Source organism: Nicotiana tomentosiformis, chromosome 9 (assembly GCF_000390325.3).
Source record: "Nicotiana tomentosiformis chromosome 9, ASM39032v3, whole genome shotgun sequence".
NCBI classification, from domain to species: domain Eukaryota; kingdom Viridiplantae; phylum Streptophyta; class Magnoliopsida; order Solanales; family Solanaceae; genus Nicotiana; species Nicotiana tomentosiformis.
In genome coordinates, this window is record NC_090820.1 from 28,365,090 (window position 1) to 28,386,341 (window position 21,252).

Here is a 21,252-nt window from a genome sequence, read left to right on the forward strand (position 1 = left end):
GGGGTTCCTTTATTCTTATTGAAACTTTAATTTTTTATTTTAATATGTCTAATGGATCCCTTTTCCCTTTCTTTTAAGGCTTGCATTTATTTTTTTGAAGAATGAATCACAAGTGGACTTGGTATTTAACTATGGGGGCAAGTGAATTTTGAAACCTCAAATTTTATATATTAAAAAACTGAGTCATGTACTGCAAGCCTATGCTATGGATTTACTGTCTTATATAGACATATGTTCAGAATACATTAAAAATTGTGGGTTTAGTAAGGTGGAACAATTGATAGTCATTGGACCTTCTGATAGGTACTTCATAGTTGAAGGTGACTCAGGAATTAGGACAATACAGTCTTTACTATCAAATAACTTTTGTGTGCTTCAACTATTTGCTATTAATGAGGGTGAGATACATGTCACAGTTCCTAGCATCATTCACTATAATGAACCCTATAATGTCTCTGTAGATATTGGTACTAATTGTGAGCCTTCTGAAGATGATGAACCTTATGCGTATATGATTAACTCTAGTGATTATGATACTGATGAGTTAGATCTATTTAGAAAGGAAAGGACTAGGGAAGTCAAAGACAAATTGGACAAGTATAAGGAGTTGGAGATGGGTATGAGCTTTAAAGATTTAGCTGAAGCTAAAAGAGTGGTTGGCTACTATGCTATTGTTAATAATAAGGGACTTAGAGTTGAGAAGAGTGACACTGGTAGAATTAGATATAGTTGTGATGTTGGATGTCCTTTTGTGTGCTTGATATCAAGGGATAATAGATCTGGACGCACATTTTTGAAAGGGAAGTGCAGGGGAATTCTAATGGTTGCTATGACCCAAGATTCAGTGAAATATTTTTACCCACTTGCTTGGGCAGTGGTGGATAGAGAAACATCTAGAACATGGAAGTGGTTTATGGAGCTATTGAGATCTTCATTAGAGCTGGGAGATGGTGAAGGAGTGACATTTATGTCAGATATGCAGAAGGTACTTCTAATTTTTATTATTCATTTCCAATGTTAGGTTTACATTATGTATTAATAAATTTTCTTTAATATTGCAGGGTTTGCTGGATGTTGTGTCTATTGTGGTACCTAAATCACATCATAGATGGTGTGTTAGGCATCTTTAAGCTAATTGGAGCAAGAATTGGAGGGGTGTAAAGATGAAAAAATTGCTATGGTGGTGTGCTTGGAGCACTTATGAAGAAGAATTTAAAGATCATTTGAAGACAATGGGTGATATTAATAAAAATGCTGCTAAAGATCTCATATGGTACCCACCCCAAAACTGGTGTAGGGCTTACTTTGATACCACATGCAAGAACTACATGGTTGATAACAACTTTATAGAATCATTCAACAAATAGATTCTTGAGGCTAGACAAAAGCCTATTATCAAGATGTTGGAAGATATTAGAGTGAAGGTAAATTTCTGAGAGCCTTTTACTTCATTGTTTCTAAAGCAGAATCATTTTCTTTTTTTCCTAATGTGGTACCACTGTTTGACAATGATTTTTTCTTGTTTGGAAGGTCATGACTATGTTGAAAGATCGTGAAGAGGAATGTAGAACTTGAAGAGGAGAATTTAGTCTTTATGCCATGGAGTTGCTGAATGATTTCACACAGAATGTACAAGGGTGTGAAGTTATTTTTAATGGAGACAATATATATGAAGTTGTTGAAGGTAAAGACAGGCATACAATCAATCTTCTACTTAAGAAGTGTACATGTAGGACATGGGACTTGTCAGGAATACCATGTTCTCATGCCATCAAAGCTTTAGATAATAACAAAGAAGATCCATTGAGTGAAGTGCATTAGTGGTATTCAAAGAAAGCCTACATGTTGGTGTACATGCATAAACTACAACCAGTAAGAGGTGATAAATTCTGAAAATTTGAGCCAACACATGCAATGGATCCACCAGAAGTACATAGAATGGTTGGTAGGCCAAAAGTAAAGAGAAAGAGAGAAAAAGATTAGGCAAGAAAGAGAGAAGGAGTTTGGTCAGCTTCAAAAAAGGGGCTTGTGATGACATGTGGGCACTGTGGCAATAGAGGTCACAACATCAGAAAATGTCCTTTGGTAAGTACAATATTCTTCTTAAATGTCTTAACAATCTTTTTATTGCTATACTCTCCCTGTCCTAACAGTCTTCTTACTGCTATTGTAGGTTGGGGAATGTTCTCAAGATGTGCCTCAGACAGCACCTCAGGACAGTCAAAATTCATAGTATGCATTTATGCCTACTCCTGGACTGAGGGTGTTTACTAGTCCAGTCCATGAAGTAACTCAAGCATCATCCTCTGTTTTACCAGAAAACAAGCAGACAAAAAAATCTGTTGCACCTAAAATCTGCTATCAACAGTTTGATGTATCCCAAGGAATACTTCAACAGTCTGTTACATCGCAAGGCATACTTCAACAGTTTGCTCCATGTTCAGATATTGTTGATGATGAAAGTGAATATGAAAATGGAGATGAAGACAATGAAGAGCCAATTCTGAGGCCTAAAGTGATATCTGAAGCTAAGACTAGGCTTCAACAAAAGAAGTTGTTGCAAAAACCAACTGGAATTAGAAAGATCAACTTCAAAGGAGATGAGACTGGTGTGAATATACCTACTAACTTGCCATATTCTCCAAAGAAAGTTACTTGGAAAGGAAATGCAGCAATGACCTCTAACCAGTTGGTAGAAAAAAATGAAAACAGAGTTGGTAAACTGAAGGCTAAGAAGGCCAAGTGTTAGGGAAAATTACAATGACTGACTGTTTTTTTTTTGTAATGACTGATTCAAGTACTAGTATTTTACTTTTTTTTTTTGGTGAATCAGTTGGGAAAATTGCTGTATTGATTCACCCGAAAAAATCTTTTGTTATGCTTAATGTAGGGCGAAACACTATGTTGACAGTTTAGTTATATTTATGGTTTGATATTTAATTATCTTTTGGTGGTATTTATGACAGAGCAGTTTTAGTTATGTTTATGATTCAAGAAGTAGTGCAGGCATTCATTTATGGTTTGGTGTTTATGGTTTGGTATTCAAGAGTATGAACAGATTTGTTTGGATGAAGTGGTGAACAATCACAGTGCTATTCATATCTTTGTCGTCTCTCATTTTGAGCAATAAAACGACTCGTTAGTCCAAACAGTTTTATGATAGAGGGATTATTGTGTTACCTTCAACACTAACAGTTAACAAACCACTTTATGTTACATAAAAACTACAGGACCATAAATTAACAAACAATTAACCAACACTACATGTTACATAAAAACTACATATTACATTAACCACTTCAACACTAACAGTTAAAACTCCAACTATTATGGAGTACATTACATAAAAATTGCATATTACATTAAACAATGTTAGCACTAATCTGCAAACTACCTAGAAACACTAATCTGCAAATTACCTATTAACCAGCGTTAATAACCAACGCAACAACAGCTACTTGACATAAAGTAAAGTAGAAAGACACAGAATCTTCAAATACTTCTTAATCCATCATCTTCACCGCGACAAAAAACACAAAAGCAACCCATGACCATAGCAGTACTCTTCTCAATTGATTAACTTTTAATTCTAAATTGGAACCTTTCTCATCCAAGGCAGATATTTTGTTCAAATTTGCAGCTTTGCTATGAACCATATCAGCCACAGTCTGCTTTAACTTGTTCCTTTCTTGACAAAGGGCATCTAATAAATTTTTTTGATTATGGATAAACATTGACACATGAGGTAAAAATTGTTCATCGCGCCATTCCCAATAACAACAACCGTTCTTCTAAGAACGACAACATTTTGTAGAATGTATGACCACCATTCATAGGTGTCATAGCAGTAAAATGGTTGGCAATTAATCCGCAATAACATATACGGGAATCACCTTGGTCAAGAGAAGAAGCAGAAGAAGATTCAGACATTTTAACCAACAGGAAGAATAGTTATGAATGTAAATTCAAAAAGAAGAAACAAACTTGGGAGGTAGGAGATGAGAGATGGAGAATTTGAAAAACCCTAATGAAAAGAGGAAGAAGAAGACGCTGCTGAGTCTTCAAAGATTTGTTTAGTTTGGGTTTAATGAATTCGTGGGGACGGGTGGGTCAATATTGGGGCGGGTTACGGGTGGGGCGGGAGATTAGGGCTGGATTTTAAGTTGGGCAAATGGAAATATAACACGTGGATTATTTTTTTTATATATTTATTTAATAGAAGGTTGTTAGAAATAAGGGCATAGTTGATTCAGAAAATAAACGGTAAGTGCTTTTTTATTCAAAAAGGTGGAAGGAGGACTTTATTATACCAAATTTTATACTTGAGGGGTACTTTAGGCCCTTTTTCGTTTTTTACATAATGGGCTATCTTTTTGGTAATCTAGTCACTCGCCAACCTTTTTACTGTGTGTAGATGAAAGTTTTTTTTTTTTTTTTTTTTGAGAATATGGAAACATCATATTAATACTACACTGGTTCCACGATGTAAACTTTCTATATTTTACTTTATGTGATATTGTTAATTATTTAAAAAATAATAAAGAATCAAATTTTAAAAAGACACTGTCGAATTTAAATTTGATAGGTTATAACTCTTACATTATTATTAAGACTAAACATATAACTTGCATGCTACATCCACCACTGAAAGATCCAAGTTGGATAAAAGCCTTTATGTCTCTTGCTATGATGTTTTTCACTTTACTTATAACTGCTCTACGGAGTTTCAAATTTACGTAAATTGTCCAAAATAGATTGACATATTGGATACGGTCGAGATCGATTTTGCCTACGACATGAAAGGATAAGTTCGGAACATGATGATGCAAGATTGAAGATTGGCTCCAAGTCACACCGGGCTAGAACCCGGGGTCAGAACACCTGCCTTCGAGAACATTGAGTCTGAGACCCCGGAGTCGACCCTAGCCCCGAACTAGTTCGGAGAAACATTGTTAGCATAACCAACGGAAGACCGAAATATTCGTAACCGGGTATATGTTGCGGTGAAAATCTCGGCGCGTATCAGTAAGGAACCCGCAATCAACAAATCAAGGGATTTTACCTTTTATAGAATTGTACTAAAGTAGGACTCCTCTACTATATAAAGGGGGGTCTGATAATTCATTAAGGACATTGTAACACGCATTCCAAAGCAATACATTATTATATTTTCTCTTTAAGCTTTTGTTCTTCCATGTCCTAACACCGTTCAAAGTGTACCTGGCTCGAGGGTGATTAACCTTTCAAGGCTAAGACTGTTCCATTCGTGTGGTTTGCATTTATTTTACCATTATTTATTTTAATTGCAACCTAATTTTTCGTTTTGTGTCAAGTTATTCCACGTATCCTTAAAACCACTTACAAATTCAATTGTTATCTGATTTTCAGGGTAAACAGTTTGGCGCCCACCATGGGGCTAAGGATAATAGTGGTTATTTGATACAAATCTCCATAACACACACTATTTTTCACTTGTTCTTTGAAGTGTCTCTAATTGCAGGTTAAAACTCAAAATGTCGAACTCTCAATCAGCACCCCTACATGTTGACAATGAGTCTGGTCATCATGGTGAAAATAACAACGTAGTGCCCGGTGACGAGGTACCGCCCGTCGATCCCATCGGAATTCCACTAGCGGATCCAATTGACGCTACTTCACATATGGTTATCTACACAAACCTGCCTACCGACCCCGAGAATAGCGTCTGTGGTGGAGCCCGATCGGCAACTCAAAATACACAAAATATTGGAGGATACGGGATCAGTTTACGGGTGATCTTCGAAATGTTGCAGGCTCAATAGGCAGTGATAGCTCAGTTACAGAACCAAAGTCGTGCACCGAGCAGAGTTGATTCCGATCCACCCCGGGAAGTCACCCGCAGGGATGAACCGGTTGCAGAAAGGTCAAATAAAAACGAATCAGGGGCTAACCCCGAGATCATAAAGATGCTCAAAGAACTGATAAAACGGGTAGAATCAGGGGAGAAGAAAATCGAAGCTAATGACAAAAAAGTGGAAACCTACAATTCCAGGGTAGACCAAATTCCAGGAGCACCGCTGATATTGAAAGGCCTGGATTCCAAGAAGTTCGTGCAAAAACCTTTTCCTTCGAGCGCGGCTCTAAACCAGATCCCTAAGAAATTCCGCATGCACGAGATTGCTAAGTATAACAGAACGACCTATCCAAATGAGCATGTAACCTCTTACACATGTGCCATCAAGGGGAACGACTTGGAGGATGATGAGATCGAGTCTGTCCTGTTGAAGAAGTTCGGAGAGACCTTGTCAAAGGAGCTATGATATGGTATCACAACTTACCTCCTAATTCTATTGACTCATTTGCTATGCTTCCGGATTCTTTAATGAAAGCACACGCCGGGTCCATCAAGGTCGAGACCAGGAAATCAGACCTTTTCAAAGTGAAACAGAAGGATAACGAGATGCTCAAAGAGTTCGTGTCTAGGTATCAAATAGAACGAATGGACCTGCCACCGGTCGCCTATGATTGGGTCGTTCAGGCTTTCACCCAAGGGCTCAATGTTCAAAGCTCGGTGGCTTCACAGTAGTTGAAACAAAAATTGATAGAATATGTGGTCGTTACTTGGGCCGGCGTTCATAACCGGTATCAGTCGAAAATCAAAGTCAAAGATGATTAACTCGGGGTCCCTTTGGGGTCTGTTTATCCCGTCAGAACCATCGATAGAGACAAAAGAGACATCGATCGTGAACCGAGATCAAACATGGATCGGTATCAGCCATATAATGGAGACCGAAGAGGCAGTGGGTCCGGGCAGAAAACTATGAGAAATGAAATGAGAAGTCATCAAGTTCAGAGCAACCGGGGACTCATGAGCAAAAACAGCTTTGACTAGCCCATCAGACCTAAAGAAGCACTGAGGTTATCGAAATACAACTTTAACGTCGATGTTGCCGCCATTGTATCAGACCTAAAGAAGCACTGAGGTTATCGAAATACAACTTTAACGTCGATGTTGCCGCCATTGTATCATTTATCGGATGCATCAAAGATACCAAATGGCCTCGATCTCTACAATACGATCCAACCCAAAGGGATCCTATCCAGATATGTAAATATCACGGCACTCACGGCCACAGAACAGAGGATTGCCGACAATTGATAGAGGAAGTAGCCTGACTATTCAACAACGGGCATCTTCGAGAATTCCTGAGCGACCGAGCCAAGAATCATTTTAGAAATAGGGATTCTAACAAACATACCGAACAAGAAGAGCCTCAACACGTCATTAACATGATCATCGGTAGGGTCGACGTCCCTCAGGGGCCAATGTTGAAATACACCACAGTGTCCATCACGAGGGAAAAACGGACTCGAGATTACATACCGGAAGGAACCTTGTCTTTCAATGACGAGGACGCGGAAGGGATCGTGCAGCCCCACAATAATGCACTGGTAATATCTATACTAGTAAATAAATTTCAAGTTAAGCATGTGTTAATTGATCCAGGTAGCTCGACCAACATCATCCGATCGAGGGTCGTGGAGCAGCTCGGTTTACAAGATCAAATCGTGTCACGGTCTGAGTACTAAACGGATTCAACATGGCATGTGAAACCACTAAGGGGGAGATAACATTACTGGTGAACACCGCCGGGACCATTCAGGAAGCTAAGTTTTACGTGATCGAAGGATACATGAGGTACAACACTTTGTTCGGGAGATCCACAACATGAGGGCAGTACCGTCGACTTTGCACCAAGTGTTAAAATTCCCAATACCAGGTGGGATTAAAACAATCTACGCAGAACAGCCAGCCTCAAAGGAGATGTTCGCGGTCGAAGAGGTGATTCCGATATCCACACTTGCAACGACAAATGGGCCGGGTTCGACCGCAAAGCAAGAAACTAAATAGCAATTATCGACATTAGCCCTGACTCAACCGGAGAAATGGGGGACTGATGAAGACAATGATTACGGGGCCCCCCAGATCTTTTATAGCCCCCGATGACTCCGACGCTACAAAATTAACGGTCGAGGAACTGGAACAAGTCGCATTGAGTGAACGCTTGCCCAATCGAAAGGTATACTTGGGCACGATGTTAAGCCCCGAGCTCAGGAAAAAACTCATTCAATTTCTTATGCTTATGAAGATTGTTTCGCTTGGTCCCACCTTGATATAACAAGGATCCCGCCGGAGATAACCACTCACAAACTGAGCCTGAACCCGAGGTTCCATCCAGTCAAGCAGAAGAGGAGACCCCAGTCCGAGGTCAAACATGTTTTCATCAAGGACGAGGTATCTAAACTCCTTAAAATAGGGTCCCATTCGGGAGGTCAAATACCCAGATTGGTTAGCAAATGTAGTGATAGTCCCTAAAAAAGAGAATAAATTAAGAATGTGTATAATCTATAAGGATTTGAATAAGGTATGTCTCAATGGGTCCTTCCCTTTGGCCAACATCGATCGCATGATCGATGCCACGGCCGGCCACGAGATTCTAAGTTTTCTCGATGCCTACTCCGGGTACAACCAAATACGGATGAACCCGGATGATCAGGAAAAAACCTCCTTCATCACTAAGTACGTCACATACTGCTATAACGTGATGTCATTCGGCTTTAAAACGCCGGTGCCACTTACCAACACTTAGCAAATCGGATGTTCGAGGAACAAATAGAAAAATCAATGGAGGTTTACATTGATGATATGTTGTTAAGTCCCTGCGAGCAGAGGACCATTTAAAACATTTGCAGGAAACTTTCAGCATATTGAAGAAATACAATATGAAGCTGAACCCGGAGAAATGTGCGTTTGGAGTTGGATTAGATAAATTCCTCGGGTTCATGGTATCCAACCGAGGAATTGAGATCAACCCCGACAAGATCAAAGCCATAGAAGATATCACAATTGTGGACAACGTGAAGGTCGTGCAAAGATTAACCAAGCGCATAGCCACCCTGGGGCGATTCATCTCGAGGTCCTCCGACAAGAGCCACCAGTTCTTCAAACTATTGAAGAAAAATAATAACTTCTCATGGGCCCCGGAGTGCCAACGGGCCTTGGAGGAACTCAAGCGGTATCTATCGAGCCCACCGCTGCTTCACACGCCACGCCGAAGACAGACGAACAACTATACTTGTACTTGGCAATATTGGAGATAACGGTAAGTGGAGTCTTGGTCCGGGAAGAGCAAGGTACGCAATTTCCAATTTACTATGTTAGCAGAACCCTAGGTGAGGCCGAAACTAGGTACCCTCACCTAGAAAAGCTGGCGCTCACTTTGCTAAGTACCTCTAGAAAGCTAAAACCATACTTCCAGTGTCACCACATATGTGTCGTGACTACTTACCCATTAAGGAATGTTAGGCATAAGCCCGAGCTTTCGGGCCGGTTGTCCAAATGGGCCGTGAAAATCAGTGGGTACGATATTGAATATCGACCATGGACCGCCATTAAATCTCAAATTTTGGCACACTTTGTGGCCGAATTTATGCCAGCACTTATACTTGAGGTCGAAAGAGAGTTAGTAATCAACTCAGGGACCTCATCGGGGATCTGGATCCTCTTTACGGATGGCGCCTCGAACGCAATAGGGTCCGGACTTGGCATCGTATTGATACCACTAACAGGCAATATAGTTAGACAATCTATTAGAACTGTAAAATTGACTAACAACGAGGCCGAATATGAGGCCATGATTGCAGGTCTCGAACTAGCCAAAAGCTTGGGGGAAGAGGTGATCGAAGCTAAGTGCGACTCCCTCCTCGTGATGAACCAAGTTAATGGGACGTTCGAGGTCAGAGAAGAACGGATGCAAAGGTACCTGGATAAGTCGAAGGTAACATTACGTTGGTTCAAAGAATGAACTTTGCAACACGTACCTCGGGATCAAAATAGTGAGGCCGATGCCCTTGCTAACTTAGGATCATCGATCGAGGATGACGAGTTTAACTCAGGGGCAGTCATACAACTTATGAGGTCGGTAGTGGAAGAAGGCCATGCCGATATTAACTCAACGAGCCTAACTTGGGACTGGAGAAATAAATATAGAATATTTGAAATCGCAAAACTTCCCTCGGATACAAAAATATCAAGGGCCCTGCATACAAAGACAATCCGGTTTAATCTGTTCGAAGACGGAACCCTGTTCAGAAGAACATTCGATGGCCCACTCGTAATATGTCTGCGACCAGGGGATACTGAGTACATTTTGAGGGAAATCCACGAAGGCACCTGTGGAAATCATTCATATGCTGAATCATTGGTTCGAAAAATAATCAGAGTCGGCTACTACTGGATCGATATGGAAAAGTACACAAAGGAGTTCGTACGAAAGTGTGATGAATGTCAAAGACACGCTCCGATGATTCATCAGCCCGGGGAGCTGCTGCATTCAGTTTTGTCACCATGGTCATTCATGAAATGGGGAATGGATATCGTTGGCCCCCTTCCATGAGGACCCGGTAAGGCTCAATTTATATTATTTATGACTGACTATTTTTCTAAGTGGGTTGAAGCCCAGGCATACAAAAAGGTCAGGGAGAAAGAAGTTATCGATTTTATTTGGGACCACATCATATGTCGGTTCGGAATACCGGCCGAGATCATATGTGACAACTGGAAACAATTCATCGGCAGTAAAGTAAGCAAGTTTCTCGAAGATCATAAGATCAAAGGAATCCTATCGACACACTACCACCCTAGTTGGAACGGACAAGCAAAATCGACCAACAAAACCATTCTCCAAAACCTCAAAAAGAGGTTAACCGACGCCAAAGGAAAGTGGAAGGAAATCTTGCCCGAAGTCTTATGGGCATACCGTACGACATCGAAGTCCAGTACCGGGGCCACTCCGTTCTCACTGGTTTACGGTGCCGAAGCTCTGATACCGGTAAAAGTTGGAGAACCAAGTCTCAGGTTTCAATATGCAACTAAGGAATCAAACGACAAGGCTATGAATACGGGCCTAGATCTATTAGACGAAAGGCGCGAAGCAGCCCTTGTCCGGTTGGCCGCACAAAAATAACTGATCGAGAGATATTACAATCGAAGGACCAACCTTTGACATTTCAATATCGGGGACTTGGTATTAAGGAAAGTCACGCTAAATACCCAAAACCAGAATGAAGAGAAGTTAGGACCAAACTGGGAAGACCCCTATCAAATTATCGAGATCACCGGTAAAGGATCGTACAAACTCGGAACCATGAACGGTGAGCAACTACCGAACAACTGGAACATAGCTCACTTAAAGTGATACTACTGTTAAGGTACGACCTTATTTATTTCCTTTTATTTATTTGCATCCCGAACTAATAGTTGCAGGTAATCATCAAAGTACGATACAATCTTTAGGCCTGAAAGCACACATTGCACTCTTTTTCCCTTGAACCGGTTTTGTCCTAAATGAGTTTTTCGGCAAGGTTTTTAACGAGGCAATAGTAAATTGTGCTAACATAGAATTAAAGGCCGGGTCATCACCGGTATCGAAGATCATGACAACAGTATTCGAGGCCTATCTACAAATTCCCCCAACACTGGGGGCATTACCCTCGGATAACGATTTTAGCAATGAAAGAAGATTTATGATTGAATGGTCTCAACTCGATCGATAGGATTTATTGTAAGGGCCAAACGGTCAAATGAACTGTGCCCGCATAGACTGCTCGAGCCTTGGCACAATGTTTGTATCCATGTGTAACTATTACGCACAAGAATAAAAAAAAGTCTCTACCTTGCGGATAAATATCTTGTCCTTTAAGAATTTCTCTTTTTTATTTTCTCTTAAGAAATTTCCTACATTCGATCCCCTAAAGGTATCGAGCCTAAGGGCAGCCTTTATTCGAATTGGAACGATCGCTCCCAATCGGGGACTGCCGTCCAAAAACAAACTCGAACGGCTAGGGCTAGCGGAGCCCGGGGGCACAAGACCAATTAGGAAGTGCCCGAACCTTAAAAGCTACGACCATCCCCATTCGGGGACTGTTATCTTAGTCAAGCCCGGATAACTCGAGGTGACAAGCCCACTGGGCAACACCCAAACTAAAAAGGCTATGACCATATTAAAATGGCTCGGAGACGTCTATGACCCGTAATAAAAAACAAAGCCTTGAAAAATTTCTAAACCAGTTCTAAAGGCTACCCTCGACAAACTATAATCTAAAAAATTATAAGTACCTTGGGGAAAAGTTCTGATCATACTGAACCCCCACGATGCCTTGGACAAAATAATATCAAAGACAAGAACTGTTCGAACCTCCGAACATGACCTAACTAGTTCATGCTAAGGCATTTTGATCTTTGCAAATATAAATAATAAAGCAAAGTACAAAACAAAACTCAAAGATCGTCGAAGGGAAAAACAAGCCTTATATTATATATACAGTCTTTACAAAGGCCAAATGGCCTTGACAAAAAGTACAAATTACAAAAAATGTACAAGGCACTTAAACGGTCTGATCTTCACCGGAGCCCGTGTCATCGCCAGGGTCTTCGTAGTCTCCTCCACCCTCGGATACGCTCGAACCCTCGGAGTCTTCCTCGGGGAAATCCAACCTCTTGGCCTCGGCTTCGAGCCCCTTATCATTCTCTATTTCGGCCGACAAGTCGAAACCCCGAGCATGAATCTCTTTGAGGGCCTCCCTTCGGGATTGTCGCTTCGCATACTCGATGATATTTTTCGTTCGGACCTGGGCCACCTCGGCATCGACCTTATATTGGTCCACCATTTTGTCAGCATCAGCTTTAACAATAGCAACCACCTCCTTGGCCGTTTTCACCTCCTTGGCAAGATTTCTTCGATCAGAGATGGCTACACTCAGCTGAGATTGGAGCTCCCCAACCCTTTTGGCCTGCATCTTGGCTTTTCATTTACCGCTCGAAGCTGGGCCTTAGACGAAGCCATATACGCCCAAGCAGTCTCCCTTTTCGAGGCTAGGCGGTCCATCCTGCCCCTCCATTCATCGGTCTCGGCCTTGACATCGTCCATCTCAGCTCGCAGTTGATCGACCTAATCAAATTTTTTGTTGGACATGCAGATTTTGACCGTTAGTCACCAAGCCTAGCTCATCGTCACTAACCTCAAATATTTTTACCTGCTAGATCAAATCGGCATGCTCCTTCCGATCCTCCCCCAGCTCAGCTCAGAGGCTCTTAGCCTCCCCTCCACACTGCTCGCTAGGAAGCTTGTAAGAGTCTCTCTTCTCAGTGAGCCCTCGAACCTCAGCCTCAAGCTGGTTTAGCTATTCCCGATATCGGAGGAAGGTCTCATGATGAAGCACTGAGGCCTACAGACACAAAGAAAAATGTTATGATTATCTGCAAATTAGTCTAAGTATGAATTGAAATCATCAAGAGATATTTGAAGTTACCCGGTTTAGTGCTTGTTGTGCTTCGTTGAACGGGCAGGGCGCATCTACCTCATTCATCTTAGCTTGATCCTCCTCAGTCACCAAGCGTTGAAGATAGTTGGCCACCCCTACGGGGGCGAAAATGATCCAAGCATCCTCCGGAACAGAGATGGCGATCGACCGCTTCCGGTTGGGATCCACACTCGGAGCTGGAAATCGGTTGACCAACTTCGGGATTGAAGAAGGCCCGCTTGTCCCTGAAGATGGACTTTTCTTCGGCACCTCCAAGTTACCCAACCCGGTAACATCCTCCGTGGCGGTAGAATCCACGCCATTGAAAAAGCCGCGGAAGGGGTCGTCCGCTCCGATGGCCCCCTCGTTGGGACGTTCCTTCACCGTTTGAGCCTCATTGAATATGGACTCAATGAATGAAGGCGATTCGGTGATGTCGACCACACCGTGTACTTACTTTAGGGTGTCTCCCACATCTCGAGAAGCTTCGGCCATAACCTCCTCGTCGGCCTCCCTAACTTGAGGCAGATCAGCCTCATCTCTCTCCGGTTCGGATGCCCCTTGCCCTTCGAGTCGTGACGATACTCGGGCAACTAGATTGAAGGCTTCTTCTTGTTCTTCTTTGGATTCATCCCTCTGTCAATAGAGAGAATCCTAATATGGTGCTCGAGCGCTGATGCTTTCTTTGGATTTACGCACTAGCCTTCTCCTTGGCTTCTTCTTCTCCGAGCTCGGAGAACTCGGAGCCCTTTTTCTTTTCTTCTCTTTATCCTGTCTCGAAGCAGGGGACTCGGTGGGGAAATCATCGCTACCTGATGGGTGCCTCATTTTGATGTCCTTGGATAAACCTCCAAAAGGAAATAAAACAAGTAAAGACTTTATGATACAAAAGGGAAATTGAATAGTACTCATGAAAGAGATCTCACCATGCGAACGAGCCTCCCATCGGCCCTTTGAAAGCTCGCGCCACGAACGTTCGGAATAAGGCCTTTGTAATACAATGCCCTCGACCCACTCTTTGAGTCGAGGAACTGCATTCGGAACCCGAGCAACAACTGCACCACAACAGAGCACCAATAAGAAGGAAGGAAAAAACGATAAATTAAATTTTAAAGCAAAATTATACTTACGTGACATGTTCCACTTCTCAGGGAAAGGCATGTGCTCGGCCAGAATCAAGTCCGAGGTCCTCACTCGGACGAAACAGCCTAGACAACCTCGATCCCTATCTTCATCGATACTCGAGAATGGGGCTTTATTGGCCCGACGGGCGAGCTTGATCTGTCCCCCCGGTAGAGTCGGGGACTCTATAAACGCATGAGGTGGTTGATAGTGAAAGTGTACCCTTCGATCTTACTTACGAAGAAACGGAGGAGGATTACGATCCTCCAAAAAGAAGGGTAAATCTAACCGAGAGTTACCTCATATCTTTTGCAAAAGTCGATAATAACCGGGGTCCAAGGGGCCCAGCGTGAAGGGATAAGTGTAAACACTTAAAAATCTCTCAACGTGGGTAGTGATGGCTTCGTCAGGTTCGGGAACCACCACATGTTTGTCGACCCAGTTACAATCCTTTTTGACTTCGGAGAGAATATCCTCGGTGACCGAGCAGATGTACCTCGAGGTATCCTTGCACCGGCCAAGTACGGAGGATGGTTTTTCGATTTTAAAATCAGCGTTGATCGGACACCCCCCCGGGATGAACATTTTCAGAGGAGGTTCCGATACTGGTTCTTCGATGGCAGTACGTGAAACGGTCTCTTCAGTAGCCGACCGCGAGGTAGAAGGCGTTTATTTTTGGGGAACGGTTTTTAAAGTCTTCGCCATTTCTTTGAAAATGAAGGAAAAAGGAGGGAAAAAAGGAAGTTAAAAGAGTGTACTTGATGGTTTGGGATGAAGATAGAACAAAAGTTCTTATAAAAAGATCTCAAATAACCGAAATATAAGTGCCTGAAAATATTAAGATTGCTAAGGTACGAGGACAGAAGCTTTGAATGTAACGTTTGAATGAGCAAATGAGGGGGTATTTATAGTTTTTCAATGACGGTTCGCATCCAGGAGTGGCCGACCAGTGACTGACAAACATTTAATGCCATTAAGACTTGACTGATGAGACGTTTTGACTGTTTTGTCATTTCTGTCGTATGGTGTCGAAGAAAGAATCGAAAGCTCATGTCATTTCTCGTCGTCTACTCTCTGAAAAATGAGGAACTATCTATATACAGTCGAGATCGAGTTCGCCTATGACATGAAAGGACAAGCTCAGAGCATGATGATGCAAGACTGAAGATCGACCTCAAGTCACACCGGGCTAGAACCCGAGGTCCGAACACCTGCCTTCGAGAACATTGAGTCCGAGACCCCGAAGTCGACCCTAGCCCCGAACTAGCTCGGAGAAACATTGTTAGCATAATCAACGGAAGACTGAAATATTCGTAACTGGGTAGATGTTGCGGCGGAAATCTCGGCGCGTATCAGTAAGGAATCGACAATTAATAGATAAAGTCATAGAATTGTACCTAAAGTAGGACTCATCTACTATATAAAGGGGGGAGGGGATCCGATAATTCATGGAGGACATTGTAATACACATTCCAAAGCAATATATTATTATATTTTCTCTTTAAGTTTTTGTTCTTCTGTGTCCTGACACCGTTCAAAGTGTACTTGGCTCGAGAGTGATTAACCTTTCAAGGCTAAGGCTGTTCCATTCGTGTGATTTGCATTTATTTTACCATTATTTATTTCAATTGGAGGGTAAACATATATTGAAAACAAAACAATGTGCTAGTAGACAAATATATAAGTCCAGCCTAGGGAAACTAGGAGTTCAATTGGGAAATCTTTAATAGTTAGTTGCTAGCGTTGAATTATTAGTACAATAATATTGTTTACTTGCTTTTATTAGGTCTGAAAATGATATATTTCGAAGCCAAAGAATTAATGAATGAAGAAAAGCTCAAATAAGAGAGTAAATCCGTTGTAATTTACATTGTCCTACTACTAAGATTTATTTTAAAATCAGTGACTAACAAATTTTCACTTACTTCTCTGTATAAGCAGTGAATTTTACTGATCTATTCCTTATCAACGTGCAATCGGATTTTGTTCCTTTAACATAAAAATTCACTCTATAAACAAGCATTGAATCATTTGAGGACTTTATGCGAAGTTGATTTTCTCTTGTGAAAAAAAGCTAAGTTTTACTAGCATAAATAGTTATTCCAATGGAAAGTCTGATATTTATACCAGTATATGATATTTTGTAAATTCGACACCCTATATTTAATTTGGTTTTGACCCTATTAATTTTTTTTATTCATGTCAGAGTGACATATCACGCTAAGAAACAAATTAAGAATGAAAAACAGAAACTACTGCAAATCTTCGTTAACACAAATTCATAAGGGTCAACTATAGCCTACTCCTACCACTAAAATATGTTACAAACTAAAAAGAAAAAAAAGTTGGTATAAAAAAGAATTCTAATTTTGTTTTTATGAGGAGGGGCACATAGAAGATGTGAGGATATTTTCTTTTTTTAAAATTCTATTACATTTGGGGATAGGGAAGGGGAAGAGGGAGGAGAATAACGAGAATTAAACCTACACCTATAGTGTGAAAGATTTAATTCTATCAGTAGGGGAATATGGAAAATAACGGAGGGAATTAAACTCACATCTACTGTGTGAAAGACTTCTACTGATACCATTAAACTATAGATCTTGGTGGTGCGAGGACGTTATCTTTTTTAACTATATCACCATTTCTTTTTCCTTTTCTGTTTGCCCACATTTTCCCAGTTCTTCTTTCTTTTGGACTGTCGGATTGAGATTAGATATCTGCATTTTCTCCTTTGTTTCTTTTACTCCAAAAGAGAGAAATACTATGAAGAGAGTGCGTGGCAAGGAGGTGGGAATTGGATGCCAGTATAGCCAACATTTGCATTTTGGCATTGCGAAGTAATTGGCGTATTTGCTATATGCTTCAAATTTATGTTGGTAAGTCGAACATTTAGGCAAGGGAGTCGTGCACTGCACATCAGTTGCACTGCTACTTCACTTATTGTTGTTCCCCTTATATTCTGGTAAATTACATCACTTATTCTTACTTGTGATGGCTGCAAAATTTAAAATCAGAATCATCGATCAAAACTCAAATGTTGCTAATAATTAAAAAGAAAAACATATTATGAAATTAATTAAGACGAACCTCGGTGGATTTGTCACCATAACTCTGATCAATGATGATTGGATTTTTAACGTTTTCCATGACAATATCGCTGAACATCATCCCTATTGCTCTGTTAGGATTTGCCCCTGCAAAAGTTTTAATTCTGATACCATTTGTTGTGCCCCTCAACGTGCAATTCTTCACGATGAGTCCTCTAATTTCCAGTTCGCCAGACAACTTACCAATACTACCTATACTGTGTTTTTAATCAGCACAGACACATAAAAATGTATGAGATTATACATAATAAGAATATTAAATGTTCGAGTTATATGAAGGGTAAGTGGGATACGAGAAAAAGAACGCTAATTACTTAATTTTTGGAATATATGTTTACCTAATGCCATGGCCAGGGCCACAGGTGACTTTGTTAACGGTCACATTAGTTGCTCCTTGTCCAAATGAGACACAATCATCCCCTGTTCTAATTACACTTCTGGAGAGTTTTATAGTGTTAGATTTGCTTATGTGTATGCCATCAGTATTTGGGCTGTTTTCTGGAGCATCAATGGTAAGGGCATGAAACCTTACTAAATAGCTATTAGTAATATGTATATGAAATCCCATGCTATTTATCAAATTCAGCCTCATCACTTTTCCGTTCTCTACACCATTGAAAAATAATGTCTACAAAAGAAAAAAGAAACAGGCGCAAAAAGTTTTAATAGTCATGATAAAATATAAAGGAAACGGAAAATGAAATAGAAATAATAAAGAGATAATGATTGGAGTTGCAATCTAGCGTCTGTAGTTTCACCCTACAACACTTACGTGCAAAAATGGATGGACCGAACCCAATATCTATTATACAAAGTATAAAGATGTAGTAATATTCAATAAATTTCAACAAGTATTATATTCTGAAATCGTAATAAAGAGCAGTTTGGTGCACTAAACTCCCATTATACGCGAAATCCAGGAAAAGGTCGAACCACAAGGATCTATTATATGCAGCCTTATTCTGCATTTCTGTAAGAGCATATCCTGAAATCGTAATGCGCTCCTTTTTGTACCTTTTCTCGCCTCTCTATTCACGGGTCCACCCATCCCAAAAGAGAAATAATTCTAAAAAGAAAGGATAGAGAGATATTCTTTCTGTTCCTATTTAGTTGTTATGGTTACTAAAAATAGTTGTTCTAAATTTTTTGTCATTTTAGAAAATCAAGAAACAACAACAACAATCCAGTATAATCCCATTAGTGAGCTCTGGGGAGGGTAGTGTGCACGCAGACCTTACACCTACCCTGGGATAGAGAGATTGTTTTCGATAGACCCTCGGCTCCCTCCCTCCAAGAACTCCTCCCTTGCTCTTGGGGTAGCTTACAACCTTTTGGTTGAAAATGTAGGGTGCTTACCACTAGAACAACCCACTCTCAAGAAAGAATTAATTAATTTTTTCAACCTTTTATCTTATTCTTATTCTAATAACCGTGGAGAGAGAGACTAATATAGTAAAAGCAAGAATAGTAATAAGTTGAGATAAAAGAATAAATAAGGATAATCTAGTCAAATTATTTTCTTGAGTAATAATTTTTCAAGGATCGTGCAAACATGACAAGTAAAAAGGAACATATGAATATGAAATGAGGAACTTACAGCAGGGAGGTGAACACAATTAGAATTGCTTTTACAGTCATTAAATTGCCAAAGAGCTTGGCCTTGAGCATCTAAAGTGCCTCCACCAGTAATGATAATGCCATTAATTGAATCAAAAGAGATCCAAGCAAAATTTGAATATTCAGAAACATCAGCCACAGCTTTTAAGGTTCCTGCAATTTGAACAATTATAGGATGTGTTCCTTTGCATGGTCCTGAAAATATGGTCTCTGCTAGATTATATACTCCAGGTGGGACAAAAAGTCTTGCTCTCCCATTGAAATCACATGCTGCTCGCCATGCCCTCATAAATGCCTGATTTATTTCACACAAACATTAATTAATTAGTTTCATTATTCGTAAACCACTGTTTCAATTCAAGAAAGATTTAATCTATATATGTTCCATAGACTTGGATATATGTTTGATTTTAACTAGTTTTTGTTTAAAAACCATGCCAGATAAAGATAAAACAAACAAGAAAAGTGCCAAATTTCCTGTGAAAAGATAGAAGCTGACTATTTGTAAAGTCAAGATCAGACGGGAGCGAACTCAAAATGGGCATTGAGTTTAGGAGTCGGAGGGAAGTATTCGTGCACTTGTTATATCTTTAACCGGAAAATATTTAATATAACGGAACATTAAATTATTTTTACAGAGCTAAAGCAACTTTTTGCCTCATCACATATGATATACTCCATCTTTTTCAAATTAGATGGTACATTTCGCTTATCAAGAGTCAATTTGACTAAACTTTGAAGTAAAATTAGATTAGTTCAACTTTATATTTAAAAATTAAACTTTATATGTTCAAAAACTATACGAAAAGTACAATAAGTTGTAATTTTTTTAAATGTCAATATATATATATTTAAAACATTGGTCAGTAATTATATACTACCAAAAATAATTATATGATATTGTACATCAAAGAGTTCGTCACCCAATCCATATTAGAATGCAAGGCCCCTAGCCAATGTTAATTGCAACTTGCAAGATAGGGAAAATCATTGGAAGGCAATAGGATAAATGATATATTGAATTGTATAGTTTCATGCATTTCGTTCTAGATTTTCTTTTAAAATATATACAAGCGAAAATTTCTTTTAGATTTCTCTAGGTTGGTAATAAATTTTGCTTAAATATTGGAACAAAGCGAAAGGAGGTTCATTACCTGTGTGCTTATGAGTTCTGAGTTAGGTTTGGCACCAAAATTCAAGACGTTAAAAATGGTTTGATCAGCAATATTATTGCCACCTGCAGGTTGAGGAAGAAGGCCACCAACTACAGCTGCATTGCACGTAATAACCAAAGCTGAATACAACACAAGAATGAGGACTAAACCAATCGTAGTCATCGCCATTTTTGCAAGCCCCTCAATTAACCTTTTTTATTACCTTGGGCTAAAAGAGAGTTTTAGATATCAACAAATTTAAAGCATTTTGTAGCTCCTACCCAGAATTTATTGGAGGGAATTGACCTCAAAGGGGTAAGAGCTCTCTCTTTGCATGAATTCTTCTTCCTTGCCATTTTATTAGCAAATAAGGAAAATTCCTCCGATAAATGCTCTTAATTGGTCTCACTTTGAGGACGTTGTTGCTTCTTTGCTTGGCTCCTTTAATTTAGTTGTGACATTAGTTTAGATATCGTCATTTCATATATTTTCTAAATTCATTAAATTGCCTACCCTGAATTTACGGCTGCTTGTTCTTTTTCCCTTTGTGCCTAAAAATAGTGCAGTACTCCCTCCTTTCACATGTGACCAAGGAGGTCACGAGTTTGAGCCGTGGAAACAGCCTCTTGCAGAAATACAAAATAAGACTGCGTACACTACACCCTTGTAGTTCGACCCTTCCCTGGGCCCCGTGCATAGCAGGAGCTTAGTGCATCATACTGCCCTTTTCTTCCCCTCCTTTCCCTTTTACTTGCCTACAATGGACTTTACACGCCCCTTGAAAAATAATAAATGAAATGCATATGTGATGACCCAAAGTGTCATCTTTAAATTTAATAAGTAATTATGTGTTCTAAGACCTCGAAAAGCACTATTTATCATTCCTCGACTTGTATGTGCAGTCCCTA

General features: G+C 40.1%; 1 protein-coding gene across 1 annotated transcript; it reads right to left on the minus strand.

Moving 5' to 3' along the window:
* Positions 1-16,991: 16,991 nt before the first annotated feature.
* On the minus strand, positions 16,992-20,671 carry LOC104110665 (exopolygalacturonase-like). Its single transcript, XM_009620202.4, has 5 exons — positions 20,345-20,671; positions 19,171-19,485; positions 17,912-18,201; positions 17,554-17,770; positions 16,992-17,461 (listed from the first exon to the last, which is right to left on the minus strand). The coding sequence occupies exons 1-5, from the start codon at positions 20,531-20,533 to the stop codon at positions 17,228-17,230; spliced, it is 1,245 nt and encodes a 414-aa protein (XP_009618497.1). The 5' UTR covers positions 20,534-20,671; the 3' UTR covers positions 16,992-17,227.
* Between the last annotated feature and the right edge of the window lie 581 nt (positions 20,672-21,252).

Coding starts and splice junctions, on each gene's coding strand:
- LOC104110665 (XM_009620202.4), bottom strand. CDS start 20,533: ATGGCGATGACTACGATTGGTTTAGTCCTCATTCTTGTGTTGTATTCA. Junction 19,486..20,344: donor CAGAACTCATAAGCACACAG/GTAATGAACCTC, acceptor GAAATAAATCAG/GCATTTATGAGGGCATGGCG. Junction 17,462..17,553: donor ATGGTGACAAATCCACCGAG/GTTCGTCTTAAT, acceptor TAAATTTTGCAG/CCATCACAAGTAAGAATAAG.